The 14129-nt window shown below is 40.5% G+C and overlaps 1 protein-coding gene across 1 annotated transcript in view; it reads right to left on the bottom strand.

The window, feature by feature from the left end:
- Nucleotides 1-14129, bottom strand: part of JMJD1C (jumonji domain containing 1C) — a 107252-nt gene that overhangs the window by 34572 nt on the left and 58551 nt on the right. The window contains 1 exon segment of the mRNA XM_008642759.2: nt 3934-4039. Coding sequence (XP_008640981.2) covers nt 3934-3940 — 7 coding nt within the window. The 5' untranslated portion in view covers nt 3941-4039.

Here is a 14129-nt window from a genome sequence, read left to right as displayed (position 1 = left end):
GTGTGGGTTTCGCTACTTCCGCAATCAAGCCCCGGGTTCCCGGGTCAGGCAAACAGGAAGGGAGGAAAAACCAGTCAGTGACAAACTCCCAACAGCCTAGCTCAAGTGATTTAAGAGTGCTCAGTTGCTAAACCACATAGGCAAGGCCAGAATTCCCCTGTCTTCCCTAAAGATCATTTTTTCCAAGCCCTGCCCAGTACATTACGCAAGCTCAAACATCTGCAGCGAACAGGCCAGGGACCTCACAGGTGACAGCTTTCTCTAGTAAAACATATCCACCATCACACCAACTGGGTCTCTATTATACCCTCTGTATGTGACAGTGTGCTACTGTGAGGAGTTTTTAATGTCAACATTTGAGAGATCAAGAGAAGTGCAAAAGCGGTAATAATTTAGTTATTTCCAAGTGGTCTCTTGAAATACTTTTTGCATGTGACTATCTCATTTTTAAAACCAGCTGGGAAGAGAAGCACTCCACCACAGCACCCTTCTTACCCCCATCCACATCATTCATGGCACAACTGAAACCTTGAGACCTCCTGAACCCCCTGAGCCACCAGCCTTAACTCATGCCTTGAGTATGTTTCCAGCAGCACAGACAAGGGCCAGAAGTGTGCCAGCACAGGTACATAAGGGCAGAAAAAGAGGAAGCATCTACAAGCTTATGTCTCACATCTCTGGTCTTGGACCACATGGGGTTCCCGTGGGGACACATTTCCTGATGGCTTCTCTCCAACCCTTATTCCATATGCCCCTACAAAACGCCTCCAGCTCAGCTCCCACACTTCTCACTCACTGCCTGACCTATCCACATTCTCCACATTGAACTTTTAATGGCTGTCCCAAAGCTCTGCCTTATCCAGACAGTCTCAGTAAAATTCTGCCTGTGTCTCTTCGTGCAAATTTGCCATTCCTACTTTCCTATCCAAGCTCCTCCTCTCTTGCATCCTACTGGTAACTGCACAATGATTTCCAGTCTCTTGCATAAGCAGAACCAGCCCCTCCCCAGGTTCTTGTCTCGTTATATTAATATGATTTCAGGCCACTGGCTTCCAAGTCCTTTCCCCCAGTCTTCTCAGCTTACAAGCTCCATCCTTTCTCCAACAGCTTCCAGCTTCTCCCATACTCCCCTGCATTGACCCAGCGCCAATTTCTTTCCTCTTACTCCTTGTTCTAATCTGTGTCCGTCCTTCATCCCAGCTGTTACCCTATCTATTTTTAAAAAAGTTTATCTAACTTTAAAAACAGTGGGTTGGGCTTTTTTCTTACATGCTGATGGGGCAACAGGAAGAAGGAGAAAGATTAAACATCAGTTTCATGACACAGGCCAGCTCAGCTCCAGCCCAGCCCAGCCACAAGCAGCCATTACAGGAAAAGCCTGGCTTTGTCTCCAGTCCCTGGCTGAACCACGCTCAGCTACACATTGTTGAAACAGCCTGTGCAGTACTATGAGGAAATAGAAGCACACTCGATGTTTCAAGAGGATTATTATACATGCAGCCTGAGATTGTAATGATAAAACAATCTAATAGGAAGAAAGAAATCAAGTGTTTTAGTTGTTAAAAATCAAAGACACTTCACTATGTTCCTTGAACTAGTTTTATTTGTCCCAAAAGCTTCCAACTTGGCCAAGTTTGGGAGGAGTTTCATTTTTTTTGAACAAAGAATAAACTACTTTCCTGCCAAAGCTACAATCTCTACTGCAAAGCATGCTGCTGTGACTGCCGCCCAAAGGAAAGGTTAAATAGGCCAATTTTTTCCTGGTCTCCTTCTTGTAAATAATTGGACTGATTTTGACTAAAGTTCTCCCTTCTCAAATTGGCATGTTGCTTTTCAAACATTTGGAACCAGATTTTAATGCTTCTATCCGACCCTCCTCTTTCGTCAGAAAAGCTGTGTTTTAACTGCAAGAGTCAAAGTAGAAAGAACTAAGTTGTGATATGAAGGTTTCAGCATCACAAAAAACAAGGAATAGGCTGGATCCTAAAAATGCTGTAGAGCATGAAGTAAGAGAATATGGTAACAACCTTAACATCTAGACAAGGTAGTACTGAAAACATAGCTTAAATTGCAGAGAAGAAGAAAATGGTAGTGGAGAAGGTGAAGCAAACCAGAGAAGAGAGAGGAGGAGAAAAGGAAGAGAGCAGGACTAGATTACAGCAGCTAGCACTGCCAGAGGGCTGTCCGTAAGCCACTAGAGGGTTCATGCCAACATAAAGTCTGCGTGACCAGGAGCAGATTACGTCCCAGGAGAATGTGACAGCAGGCTCTGCTGGCTTACCACCATCCCATGGGGCTGAGGTGGGGGCACTGCCAAGGCCCTCGTGAGGAAACCTGTGTCTCCTCAGGTCACACATCACATCAGGGGAGCAAGTGGATCTACAGCTTCTCCTTAGATGAGGAAAGCTTGCCTTCAAGGGCACTGATTCATCTCATCATCTACATTACTCTTCATTTGTGCACTTCTAAGGACAGAAACCTCTCTTTGAGAATTCATTTGTGCACTCCTAAGGACAGAAACCTCTCTTTGAGAACTTATATCTAAAAAGACAAAAATACAGTTCCTGGAATGATGGGAATGAGTTGTGTGGATGACGGGCTGGCAGTCTCATTTAGATGACTATTTCAATACTGCTGGAGCTTTGCTCAGCTATTGATTCTGTATCAGTGTACACAGAGGCTTTTACAATAGTCTTACTATTGTTACTCCAATGAAATACAGTAAACAATCTCAATTTTAGTTTCCTTTTCATACAGCCCTAATTTGATTTTGCATCACCTCTCAATCAAGTTTTGTCTGCAAATTTCATCAACAGACTATTAACTTGTATTGCATCTGTTGATACCAAAAGTTAAAATCTAAAATGACTAACACCAACATGCCAACTCACTATCTACACAATTCCACATGTTCCTTTTTTCAGCATCCTTTTTCTGTGGCCCGTAAGAATAATCACATCTAGTCAAATGAGAAACTCCACAGAAGGAAAGACAGAAGTTTTTTACTTTAACTTCAGTATTATACTTACCATACTCCTTTTGTCTTCTGATCTTGGTTTTATCAAAGAGACTAGACAGCAAGGAAACCTCAGAGCCGTCCTTAAAATATCTCATTATTTACAGCTTCCCTCCTAATCTTCGTTTACAAAATGACTGCTTAAGCATTTTTGTTCTGAAACTGCTTTTCTGCTTGCCTGGGGATTTTAGCCCAGACCCGCAGAGGTTGGTTTCTGCCTCCTAGTAATAGGAACTCCTCTGCAGAGCTTCCTGAAACTAATGAATATACTGCAAATGCATACAGTATTTCTACTATCAGAAAGATAGCACCAAAATAATTTCTTCTAATTCATACTAGTTTTCTTGTAACTTTTATCTACAGTGTAAATATTATTGTACACAGCTTTTTCTGCAACTTCCCAGCATTAGAATTGAGTTACAAACTGTAACTGATTTGAAAGGCACTTTTCAGTCAGGGGGTGAGGGTGTGGGGTAGGAATTCGAAAGTATTCTTCATCTGTGACAGAACTGTGAAGAACTACAAGCACAAACAGGTATCTGAGAAGTTACCACACGTAACAGTAACACTAACAGAGCACAGAACAGTTTTAAACATGCCAGAATGTGTGTGGATGCCATTCATACACACTTATTTTCACAACAAACTTCATAAAATATCTACGTTCAGACTAATGATATTCAGCTTTTGCTGTGATCACTAAAACATCAAACAAGTTAAGAACAGTCTGAAGCAGTCACCAACAGCTTCTTACAGTCTTGTTTTCTTGTATTAATAAATACTTCCAAAAAATAACTTCCAAGTTAAAAAATATATTCTCCATTATATCACAAATGCTATGGGATGAGTCCCACACAAGTAATGGCCTTAAACTAGCTAACACAGAATATAAATAACACAATTTCCCACATAATTACCTTGCATAAAAATCTCCTGAACCTTTTGTTCCTTTACCCAGGCTTTTACCTCCTCATGTAACTGCGGGTTATCCCTGAGAACTGGGTTTAGACTGTCTACGTCGTCCTAAAGTAGAGATTAAAAAAAGAACCATATGTTATGTTTACTTGTAACATTTTTGTTTATTTTCCTAGATGTATTTTAAAATACAATATTAAGTAGTTAGATGCTAATTTTACTGATTGCCTACAAATCCCTGTGCTATTTTTAGAAAAAACTTAAAAGCATAACGTAGTGCTAGAAGTTATTTCGTGGGAACCCAGTATATTAGATCCTACATGTGGCCAGACTTGTAAGCTATTAATAGGATCACACTTTCATAAATACTGTCTTACTACAAGCTAAAAATGCCCTCTAAAGACTTATATGTTCACAGGTATGCACAAAGAATTGTTTAAATAATTAATGAATTAAGAAAAAAAAAAATCAGTTTTCCATCTCTGTAAAATTTAATATGGACATATTGAGCATAAACACAGATATCAAACCCACAAATATAACGCATAAGCAGTACTTTAAGAGAAACAAGCATTCTCAGCGAAACACCATTGCTGATTTTCAAATATGTTGGCCTTTGTTAATTGGGTAGTTTCAAATAAGACGTTTTAATTTTAGGATTATCAGTTCTCCTGGAAAATACTCTTATTCAGTATTTGGTAGGATATCATCTAGGAAATTAAGATCTATTCAGTGGCTCTGTCCTTCTAACAGGAAAAAAATTAGGCAGAGAATCTGGTTCACATCCTTGCAAGCATGGCTTGAATTCACCATTCGTCTCTGGACTCCTAGAACACCTATTTCTCTATTTCAGAGCAAACTTGCTATTTCTGTCTTTGAGGTTGTGGCAGAGAAAAAAAGCCTGGTGGCTCCTCATGCAGAAGATGGCCTTGGAAATCCATGAGCGGCAGCAACATTCATTTATACCAAGAGAACTTCAGACAGCTAAAATAATGAGTGCAATTCTCCACACACAAAACATAGAATGTTTTATCAGTACTGCAGCTGAGATCAAGTAATTTCTTTCCTTGATCTTCAACAAGTTCCTTGATGTTTCACAATTTATTATGAAGAGCTCCAGCCACAGAATACAAAGATACAAGCAACACCCAATGAATCGTGCATTGCTGCCAGGCCCTCCAGTGAAACAAGCAATTTCTCTCTATTCATCTGGATGAGATTATTCCTGCTAACCCACTGATCACAGGATATCTAGTTCCAATTCAAAATTCACTTCCTGACACTTGGAGATTTGCTGTGCTTCACTATGGAGAATGCATCAATGCTTTGGCTATTAGAGAAAATTACTCTTTCTCTCCTTATGCTTTTGCAAAGGATCCAGAAGAATAGTCAAGATGACCATTTTAATACATGTAAATTGGAACAAAGTGAAAGTGAAGAAGACCAACAGGACCTCTACCACAAGGTTCAAAGCACCAATCAGCTAAGTATGCTGCTAGCACTACCAGAGGCACAAGAGGGTCCCTACTAAAATTTATTCAAGGATGTCCTCTCCCATGGCAATTTAAAAAAGAGTATTATAGCTACTCTGTCTACTTGTGCAAATCCATTTTTGCATGGATCCTACATACAGAAGCATCACCACCACTGGAAAGAGGGAATGATTTGCCAGGGGAACACGACAGATCCTGGAACTGGAGCTGTGTGATGATCAATCATCTGTCCTCCTTCCCATGCATGCTCTTTCACAGCAGCTGCAAGAGACTCCTGCACCAAACATTTCCCCACTCAGATCCACAAGCACTGGATCTAAGCAACAGACTGAGGACTGCAATACTGAGTTTGGCTGACTTACAAATGCATTTAGTGTGCAGATCTTGTACATTTTTAGCCATTTCTTCAGTCCCATCTAAGAAAATTTGTATCTTGATTTTGAGATTATACACATCAATTAAGTACCATGAAGTCAACCCTGTTACTCTTAACATTATACTATTTTCATCAGTTCTTTACACAAAGTTTTTGAGTCTCTGTGTCATCTTAAACCACTTTTGATTTGTTTCCTGAAGGCAACACACACTGCTGCTTTTCTTTTTTTAGCTTTCACATCCCTCCTAAGCATCTTGGCCTTCTTTGAACTTGACACTGAAGATAATGGCCATCCCACATATAGTACATTTGAACCTTTATCTCCTACCCAGATGCATGACATTAGCACCTTTGGCTGACAGTGCTCCATGTGAACACTTAGAATAAGAGACTGCAAAGTCCATTTTGTACTTATCTCCTTACCCTTGCAGAAAGATGAGCTCATCTCAAAAATGAGCTACAAAAGGCACAGGTTAGGTCAAAGACCCATTACACAAACTGCACGCAGGTGTGACTGGGATTATGTAAATGATATCAAAGAGAACCCAGAATTTCTAAATATCCATGCAATACACATCTAACGTATCAACCACAGGGTAGGGGGGAAGATACTAACAGAACAAGTTTTTGTAATCTCAAAAATTCTGTTCTTCTGTGTACATGTGTCTGTGAAAAAACGTGTGTGCCATGACTTACCTTTTTTCCATCTTTAGTCTTAAATCTGAATATCTAAAACCCAGGGAATTAATTGCATAATGTATTAAACTATAAGGCAGTGGCCTTAACCACGCTGCTTCAGCACAAATCACGAACTCCCAGGGAGACAGGACAACAAGAAAGGCTGATGACTTGCAGTCTCTTCCCTAGTTCAGCACTGAAGACAAGCAGATGAGTCTGCAGTTCCCAGTTCCTTTCCTTTCCCTTTGTTTATATTGCTCAAGGAACAATTACCATCTACAGATCTGAACCTTGGCAATTGTAACCTTCAGTTTTCCTCTTCTTGGTTGAAGCAGCATGAGTGACAGACTAACCTCCGAAAGACATAAATGCCCTGCAGGATTTTCCCCCAGACTTTTTCCTCATTTGAAAGCAGTTTTACAAACAAAAGTAAGTACAGTACCCTCTCCTAGACTAGTTTTTCCACAAGTCCTGGAATATCTCCTCCAGAAGAATGCTAATGTTCATTTGAAATCCTTACACAAATCAGGATGCAAATCAAATAAATGGGACTGCTAAATTCTTCTTCAAATCTACTGTAGGAAGCTCTTTATGTCCTTCAAGTAGCAGTATCCCTTGCTCCACAAATGACTATATGCAACTCTGGGAAGAAGACAAAGGGCATATGGGCTAGAAAAACATGGTTGAGATAACCCCTCCTGCCCTTCTGGAAAACAGTCACATGAGGCAATGTGACTATCAGAAGCTTGCCAATCTACAACAAGTTTTTACATCTTTGCTGATATTCTTCCTCCTTTCTAGATCAAAAGAAGGATTCACTTCTGCTGGACTGGACTTTATGCTTAATTATCAAAAAAACTGGGTCAGCTGCATGTCTCTCTAGGTGATCCTTCTCACCTGCTGGGGATGTGCTCAATTCCAAGGAAGTCCTGAGAAGAATAGAGAATGAAATTTTCCCCAAGTATCAAAGAGATCTTGTGCTTTTCTGAGTATATCTGTTCTTTATCCTTGTGCAAAACGATACAAGTAGGTTGAGACTCTAGACCATACCAGCAGGTTAAGATATCATACTGGTCTAACCAGGAAGGAAAAATTTTTGTTCAGAGAAGCATTTTCAGAGAGCTTATTTGGACAAAAATAATTTCTCATTCATTGTCACAGGTGAACAACTGCTCAGACCACTGACCATGCTTCAAAACTCCCGTAAGATCAAACAGGAATTTCAAGATAGTATCCACAGAAAAGGATGTCAAAATCCTAATGAGAATTCTCCTATTCACTCCATCCACAAAAAAAAATATTATCCAAGACACTGAGAGCTATCCCTAGATATGCTGAATCTGCACATTGCCCAAAGACTGCACAAAGCGCCTCTGAAAGGCTCAAATGACCAGATGTTCCTTTTCCATTTTGGGCAGCCAGGTCTGACTGTGGTAGGAAGGCCTACGTATTTCCACAGCTACCTCTCCCACAAGACCTGAACTATTGAAGCAACACATTTCCTCAGCATTTTAAAATACACTTCAGAAACTTGAGGGGCAGAAATGAGTTCATCAAGAGATGAAACCCTGGAGCAGAGAACAACAATAATAAAGTGTGTTCCAGAAGCTGCTCCTACCCCCAGTCACACAGCCTGCATGATGCTTATGGGAGGGTACACGCACTCCAGTCAGCTGTCAACTCGCCACTTTAGGTGAAGAGGAGGAGAACTGACAATATTCCAAGTAAACCAGTCCTAAAAGAACAGTGCTTTTTTAATGCTTTTGGCATTAAAAAAGCTTAAATCAGAGCCCTGAAGATGACGTCTCAACACACGTCAAACATTAGGAACCTGCAAACCTTCATTTGGGAAAGCTCCTTCCTTGGTCATGGTGTCTCTGCATTTGGCTTCATGCATCAAGGACATCTTCCTAATATCAGCAGGGACTCATTTCAGCTAGTGTTTTACAGAGAAAGACTAAGTAGATTTTGCAGTCCTCACAAAGGTCAACACCACGTTAGTCCTCACCATCTGTGGCTTAATTAACTATAGCTTCCTCTGGCTGCTTAGAGGTTTTCTGATAATTTAGGACACGAATTAGATGAAAACTAGTACATAACCAACTTAACAGTCCTGTTTACAGTGTTTACACAGTATGCACTGCACATGGAAATAAGCATTTTGTTAGGACTTTAATGGCAGAGGGACCACATTTAAATTCAGAGTGCAAATGAAAAACTCAAAGATCAAAGCATCCTGAACCTTCAGTTTTGTTCTTGTTTTGTAAGTGAATACTAGCGTCTATAAAATGAGCCCCCAACCCCTTTTTTTTCCTTTTGCAGCAAATCATTTGTACAACTGCACTGAACTTCAGCTACATAGAAATTAAGTATGAGAACTGCAGTGTGAAAACAGTCAACACTTCCCTACTGACTGCCACAAGTCTTTAGAGAGCAGAACAGTAGCAGCAAAAAGCACTTTTTAAAATCTACACTGTTGAGAATTTATACTAGTCCTCTAATGCCATTTTTTTGGATTACTTTCTCCCAAAAAAAAGATTAAGTATTGTACCTGCACCCAGCCTCAAACACATTCATGACAATTTTTACCCCACATTTGAAAGCAGGCCTGTACAACACTCTCCTTATTTTCATTTCTTGATAACCAGCAAAATCCTTTTCTTTTTCTTTCATCTTTCACTGATCATGCCACATGACGTGATTACATCACTGATCTGTAATCTCTTTCACTGATTCTAATTTTTAACAAACCTTCAATCTTAACATTGTCCTGCTTGACATCAGAATGAGAAAAAAAAAAAACCACAAAATGCAGACAGGCAGAATACCCAAGATCTTAACAAGAACATCGTCTATGAACTGGTTGGTAGTATCCCTCTGCCATGCTACCAGACTTTTTTTCCAGTGCAACAGATAAGAATCTGACTAAAACACAGAAAAACTGGCAGCAACTGACACCCCTGAGGGTATTACCAGGCAGGCACTGTGGCTGCCACACAGACCACACCAAACTTCAGAGGGAAATAACCAAATTTACATGAGTCTAAATACAGATCTTCTGCAGCTTCTTTCTGGACACACAGCATGCATAAACCACTGATAAACAGTATATTCCTGATTACTCTCTGACAAGTGAAAGGCTACCCCAGCTGCCACACCACTGCAGCTGGTGGGCAGGAGGTCAGAGAGGCACCGCAGGCTGCAGGGCTGTGCTGCCCCGCACAGCCAGACCAGCAGCGCCTTTCCAGAGGGGACTGACTGACTGCTCAGAGGAACACATCGACCCGGCTCTCCACATGCCCCTGCAACCAGGGCAGCCTCCCTCCCGCCCCAGGCTTCTTATCAAGGCCAACGCCAGCCACAAACACCAAGGCTAGAAAGCTAGCAAGGCTAGAAAGTTTTTTTGGGAGATCGTAACTTCCCAGTTTACCTTAAACGGCTTTGTCTGAGCTGAGAGAAGAGGCTTAGGCTTACCAGGCGACGCCAGCGCTTTCTATGTAAACCCAACCCACACTTGACCTATTTTCTGCCGTTCTGAGCGCACAGTCACAATTTACCTCATTCAAACCCGGCAGCTGCTGGGCTACATCTGAACCAGTTAAGTCAAGCTTGAAGGCACAACCCTGACCCCTAAACCAGAAACAAAGTCGAGCCGAGGTCAGCCCTGCTCACACGTGCGCAGAGGCACGGCCGCATGGGGAAAGCAGGGATGGGCACTGACGCGGGGGCCAGGACGGACAACTGGGATAACTAATCCCCACCCAGCAAGGGGCTCTGAATGCACTGTTCCAAGGACAAATGTTTATGGGTATTTCAGACCACAGACATTTAAGATTAAGGGTTATTTTCAGTGTGTAACAGCAACGACTACGTTTCTGTAAGTAGGAAGTTAAAATTACAAGGGGGAAGAAGATGAGGAATACAAATTTAGTAATTTTCCAACTGTCAGTAAAGTTAACATCTCTCAGGAAAAGCTATCAACGATTTTTCTGCTGCTCCCCACTCTTCCCTATGCATAATACCATAATACTTCTCCCCGCACACTCCTACTCCCTTCCTCATTTTGCCTGAAGAGTTGAAACTGATTTTAAGATTTTAATTATCAGGTTTGAGAATCAGGGGATCAGGGCTACATACAGTTCTCCAAGTCACGATTTCAGGCTTGAAGGTGCATCATTACACTGATTTGTTCAGTTCCGCAAGAGTAACTGATATACTAACATTAGGAATATAAACATAGAGGGGGTGAAAAAAAAGTATGACTTGTAGTCTAATATTCTCCATTATTTTAACTTACTAACACGAAAAATCAACAGAGGTATTTGCCTTCCTATAAAACTATCAATACCTCAGGTGAAACGGGCATGCTGTAAAATTTGCATTTTACAAGTCAGTTTGTTATTCTTGTATCTGTAGATGACAATCTGGTATGGGAAGGCAGAGGGGAAATCAGAACAGCATGAACACGGACAGGATGAACATGCAGCAGGGAAGTAAGCAACACTCAGTGGATAAGCAAAGCCAAACCTGGGCTAGACAAATATTGTCAGTGCTGGCCTAAAAACTGCTCTAGTGACATCTACAATAGTCTTGCATTTGAAAGCAGAGGTTAAAAAAATAACGACCCTTACACTCACAAATTATATTACTCTCTCTCTCTGAGCAGGTAGGACAATCTGGGTCAGAAAAGCAAACTCTCCCTCAAAGTCAGGTATCTTTTAGCATCTAAGACTTCTCTAAAAAAGTGGCTCCTATCCACAAAACAGGGAGGCTGTCAGCTTCCACCTAGAACACTGGTGACTGTACTACTTACACTCTCCACATACAGACAAATAAAAGTCAAATGAACTACACTACTCCATGTCCACCTTCTCTCTCATTTTGATGATACAGCCATATATTTGCTTTTCTTTCATTTTCCACTGAATCACATTTCCTTCCTCTTCCTCATGGCAGGCTCCACATATTTATCACCACCATCTCAGCAATATGCAACTTGTACTAATTTGGCTTTTTTTTTTTTCATCTAATCATAAGAGAAACAGGGAGGGAGTACTGGTCCTAACCCACTCAGTCATGTGGCAATACTGGAACAAGCCTTTGAGTCACTAAGCAACTCACTGCCACTATGGGAAAAGAAACCTCAAAGTGCAGACATTTCCCTGAAGCAAGCAATTAGCAGAGTGAAGCTGATGCTAACAAGGAGACCTGCTAAGTAAGTACATTGGAGAAATCTCTTTTGTACATTGATATTAAAATCTGAACTGAGAACCAGACACCCTGTGAACCGGGAACAGCTTTCAGACTGTATCTAACAAGACCCAAATCACACCAGCTGAAGGACAAGCTGTATGGATGAACTTGTCTTTAAGAAAAAAAGAAAGTACATTCTATTGACCACCAGTTGTCTGGACTAGCGGGGTGCTAGAAAGGCAGTCTAATGCACCCAGAAATCAAGCCAAGACAGAAGGGCTGCTCAGACACTGACCACTTTACAGAAGACACATCTTTCTTGCATGAGGGACAGCAGAGGTTACCTGTGGCAGATGGCAGGCTGTGTACCACCACCACAGAAAATGACTGACCAGTCATCTCTTAACTCCTGGTAGTCACCTCCATTGAATCTTCCATCAGTTGCATTACTCAGCAGTACAATATTCCTTGACGAGACTACTGGTAACTGAGAGCTTACTGCAGCGAAGAGCAGAGGCCTCTCAATTCAGTTCTGCAGAAGAAAAGTGCAGAACACTGTCCAGAACGTGTCAGTCTGATGACAGATCCTAGAATCAACACCACCTCCTAGAGATATCCATCAGTGTATCACTCTTGTGAATGACTCCCTGCTCTGGAATTTGAACTATCACCAGCTTAAATTACCAACAGTAATCACACAGCTACCTAGTCTCTTCTGCAGATATCTTCCATCCTATTTACCAAACAGGAACTCTGGAAACAAAACTTTCTAGCTCATTTTCTCTGTAAGTCATGAGGATTATGGGCAGAAAACAAATCCTTACGAACAAAAATATTTTAACTTTTTTTTTTTTTTTAAGGCAGAAAGAATACATCAGATACCATCCAAATGTTCTTGAAACTCGGCTTGTTTTAGTCCACTGAGTTACTATTACATTCATGTTTTATTTTCAAGTGGCTTTCAGGGATTTATTTCATAATGTGTTTCTTAGAATACAAATACATACACGTTGGCCCACACGCTGGTATTATGAAAGTAGATCAAAATAAAACTCATTTTTCTCACATTTTAAAAGTGCCACTGTATTTGCAGAGAACTTTTCAAAGTTAATTTCTAATAGGATTTTAGGCAGCACTGCCTTTTTTTTCCTGCAGAGAGCTCTGTTATGACCTGTTGGAGCCCTTTTAGGAATTTTCCCTATAAATAACAGAGATCTGACCAGCTGGGACATATATCATAGCTGGATTAACACTACAGCTCTCTGCAACTCTGGAGAAAGCAGTGGATGTGCCTTTTATAGAACTGATGAATAATGGTCTTGCAAAGAGGAAAGATTAAATTGCTAATCAGAAAACAGGGACATTTCAGTTATTGCTGCAATAACTTCCCTGAGGTAAACTTAGGAAAGTCATACAGTGTTTAAAATTGATACAATGCTCTTCTATTTCACAATATTTTTCCATAGATAAATTTTCTAGCATGCAGAACCAAAAAATTCCTATTGAAGACATAATTCAAGACTGAACTACATGACTCGGGGAAGAAAAAAAAAGGAAGAAAAAAGCTCAAGCCTGTCAAGCGCCATAATTTAGCCACCAAGTCTTATGCATTCTGCAACCTGCTTTAACCTGATTTTATCTGTTGTATACCAAAATGGTGTGACGTGGTGATAAGAAGAGAAAACATTCAAACAGGATAAAGGCCCTGCCTCTATGGTTGAAATGTAATTTCTAAACTGCATGCTTAAAATTCACAGCTAAAATCACAAAAAATGTAATCATCACTGAGATGCACAAAAATTACTATAATTCAAAAGCAGTAAAATACTGCTCCCAACAATACTGGCAGATACACTCAAGTAGAGGAGGTTACAGGGGAAGAATGGGAATAGTAATTTTAATTCCAATCAAAACACAGGAAATGTTAGCTAGATTGAAGGGGGGGGTGTCACTATTTACAAACAATAGTAAAAAAGCTTTGTAACTGTAGTTACTAGTGTATTGTTAAAAATGAGTAATGCTCTGTACATCAAGCCCTCTACAAGCCCTTAGTAAAGTTATTCCAATGTCTAAGAAAATAGCAAGATTCATACTTAGTTTTAATTTTAAAAATTCAAGTTGGTATAAAATTACTCGAGTTTCTCCCCAGATGTCTGGCCTGGAAAAAGAATTAGATACACACACCTGGAGCTGCTATAGTGCTCAACCTCTACTAACTTTAAGTTTGCTAAAGGCTGTGGAGCAGTTCCCATGAAGCAGTAATCCCAGACTACAAATTATTACTTCTATTAGTGTAATTTCAGAAATACATTCTGTAAGAAAAAGGTCTAGAGTGGCGGCCAGAACAAAGGGACATTGTATCCAAGGGAGGAACGAAAGCAAACAAACCCATGAGCACCTCACCAAATGACCTATTGTGTTTATCATGTCAAGATAAGGCTTAATTTGGGTAAGAACA

Source organism: Corvus brachyrhynchos, unplaced genomic scaffold (assembly GCF_000691975.1).
Source record: "Corvus brachyrhynchos isolate BGI_N302 unplaced genomic scaffold, ASM69197v1 scaffold279, whole genome shotgun sequence".
NCBI classification, from domain to species: domain Eukaryota; kingdom Metazoa; phylum Chordata; class Aves; order Passeriformes; family Corvidae; genus Corvus; species Corvus brachyrhynchos.
This window is presented reverse-complemented; position numbering and strand designations above follow the sequence as displayed.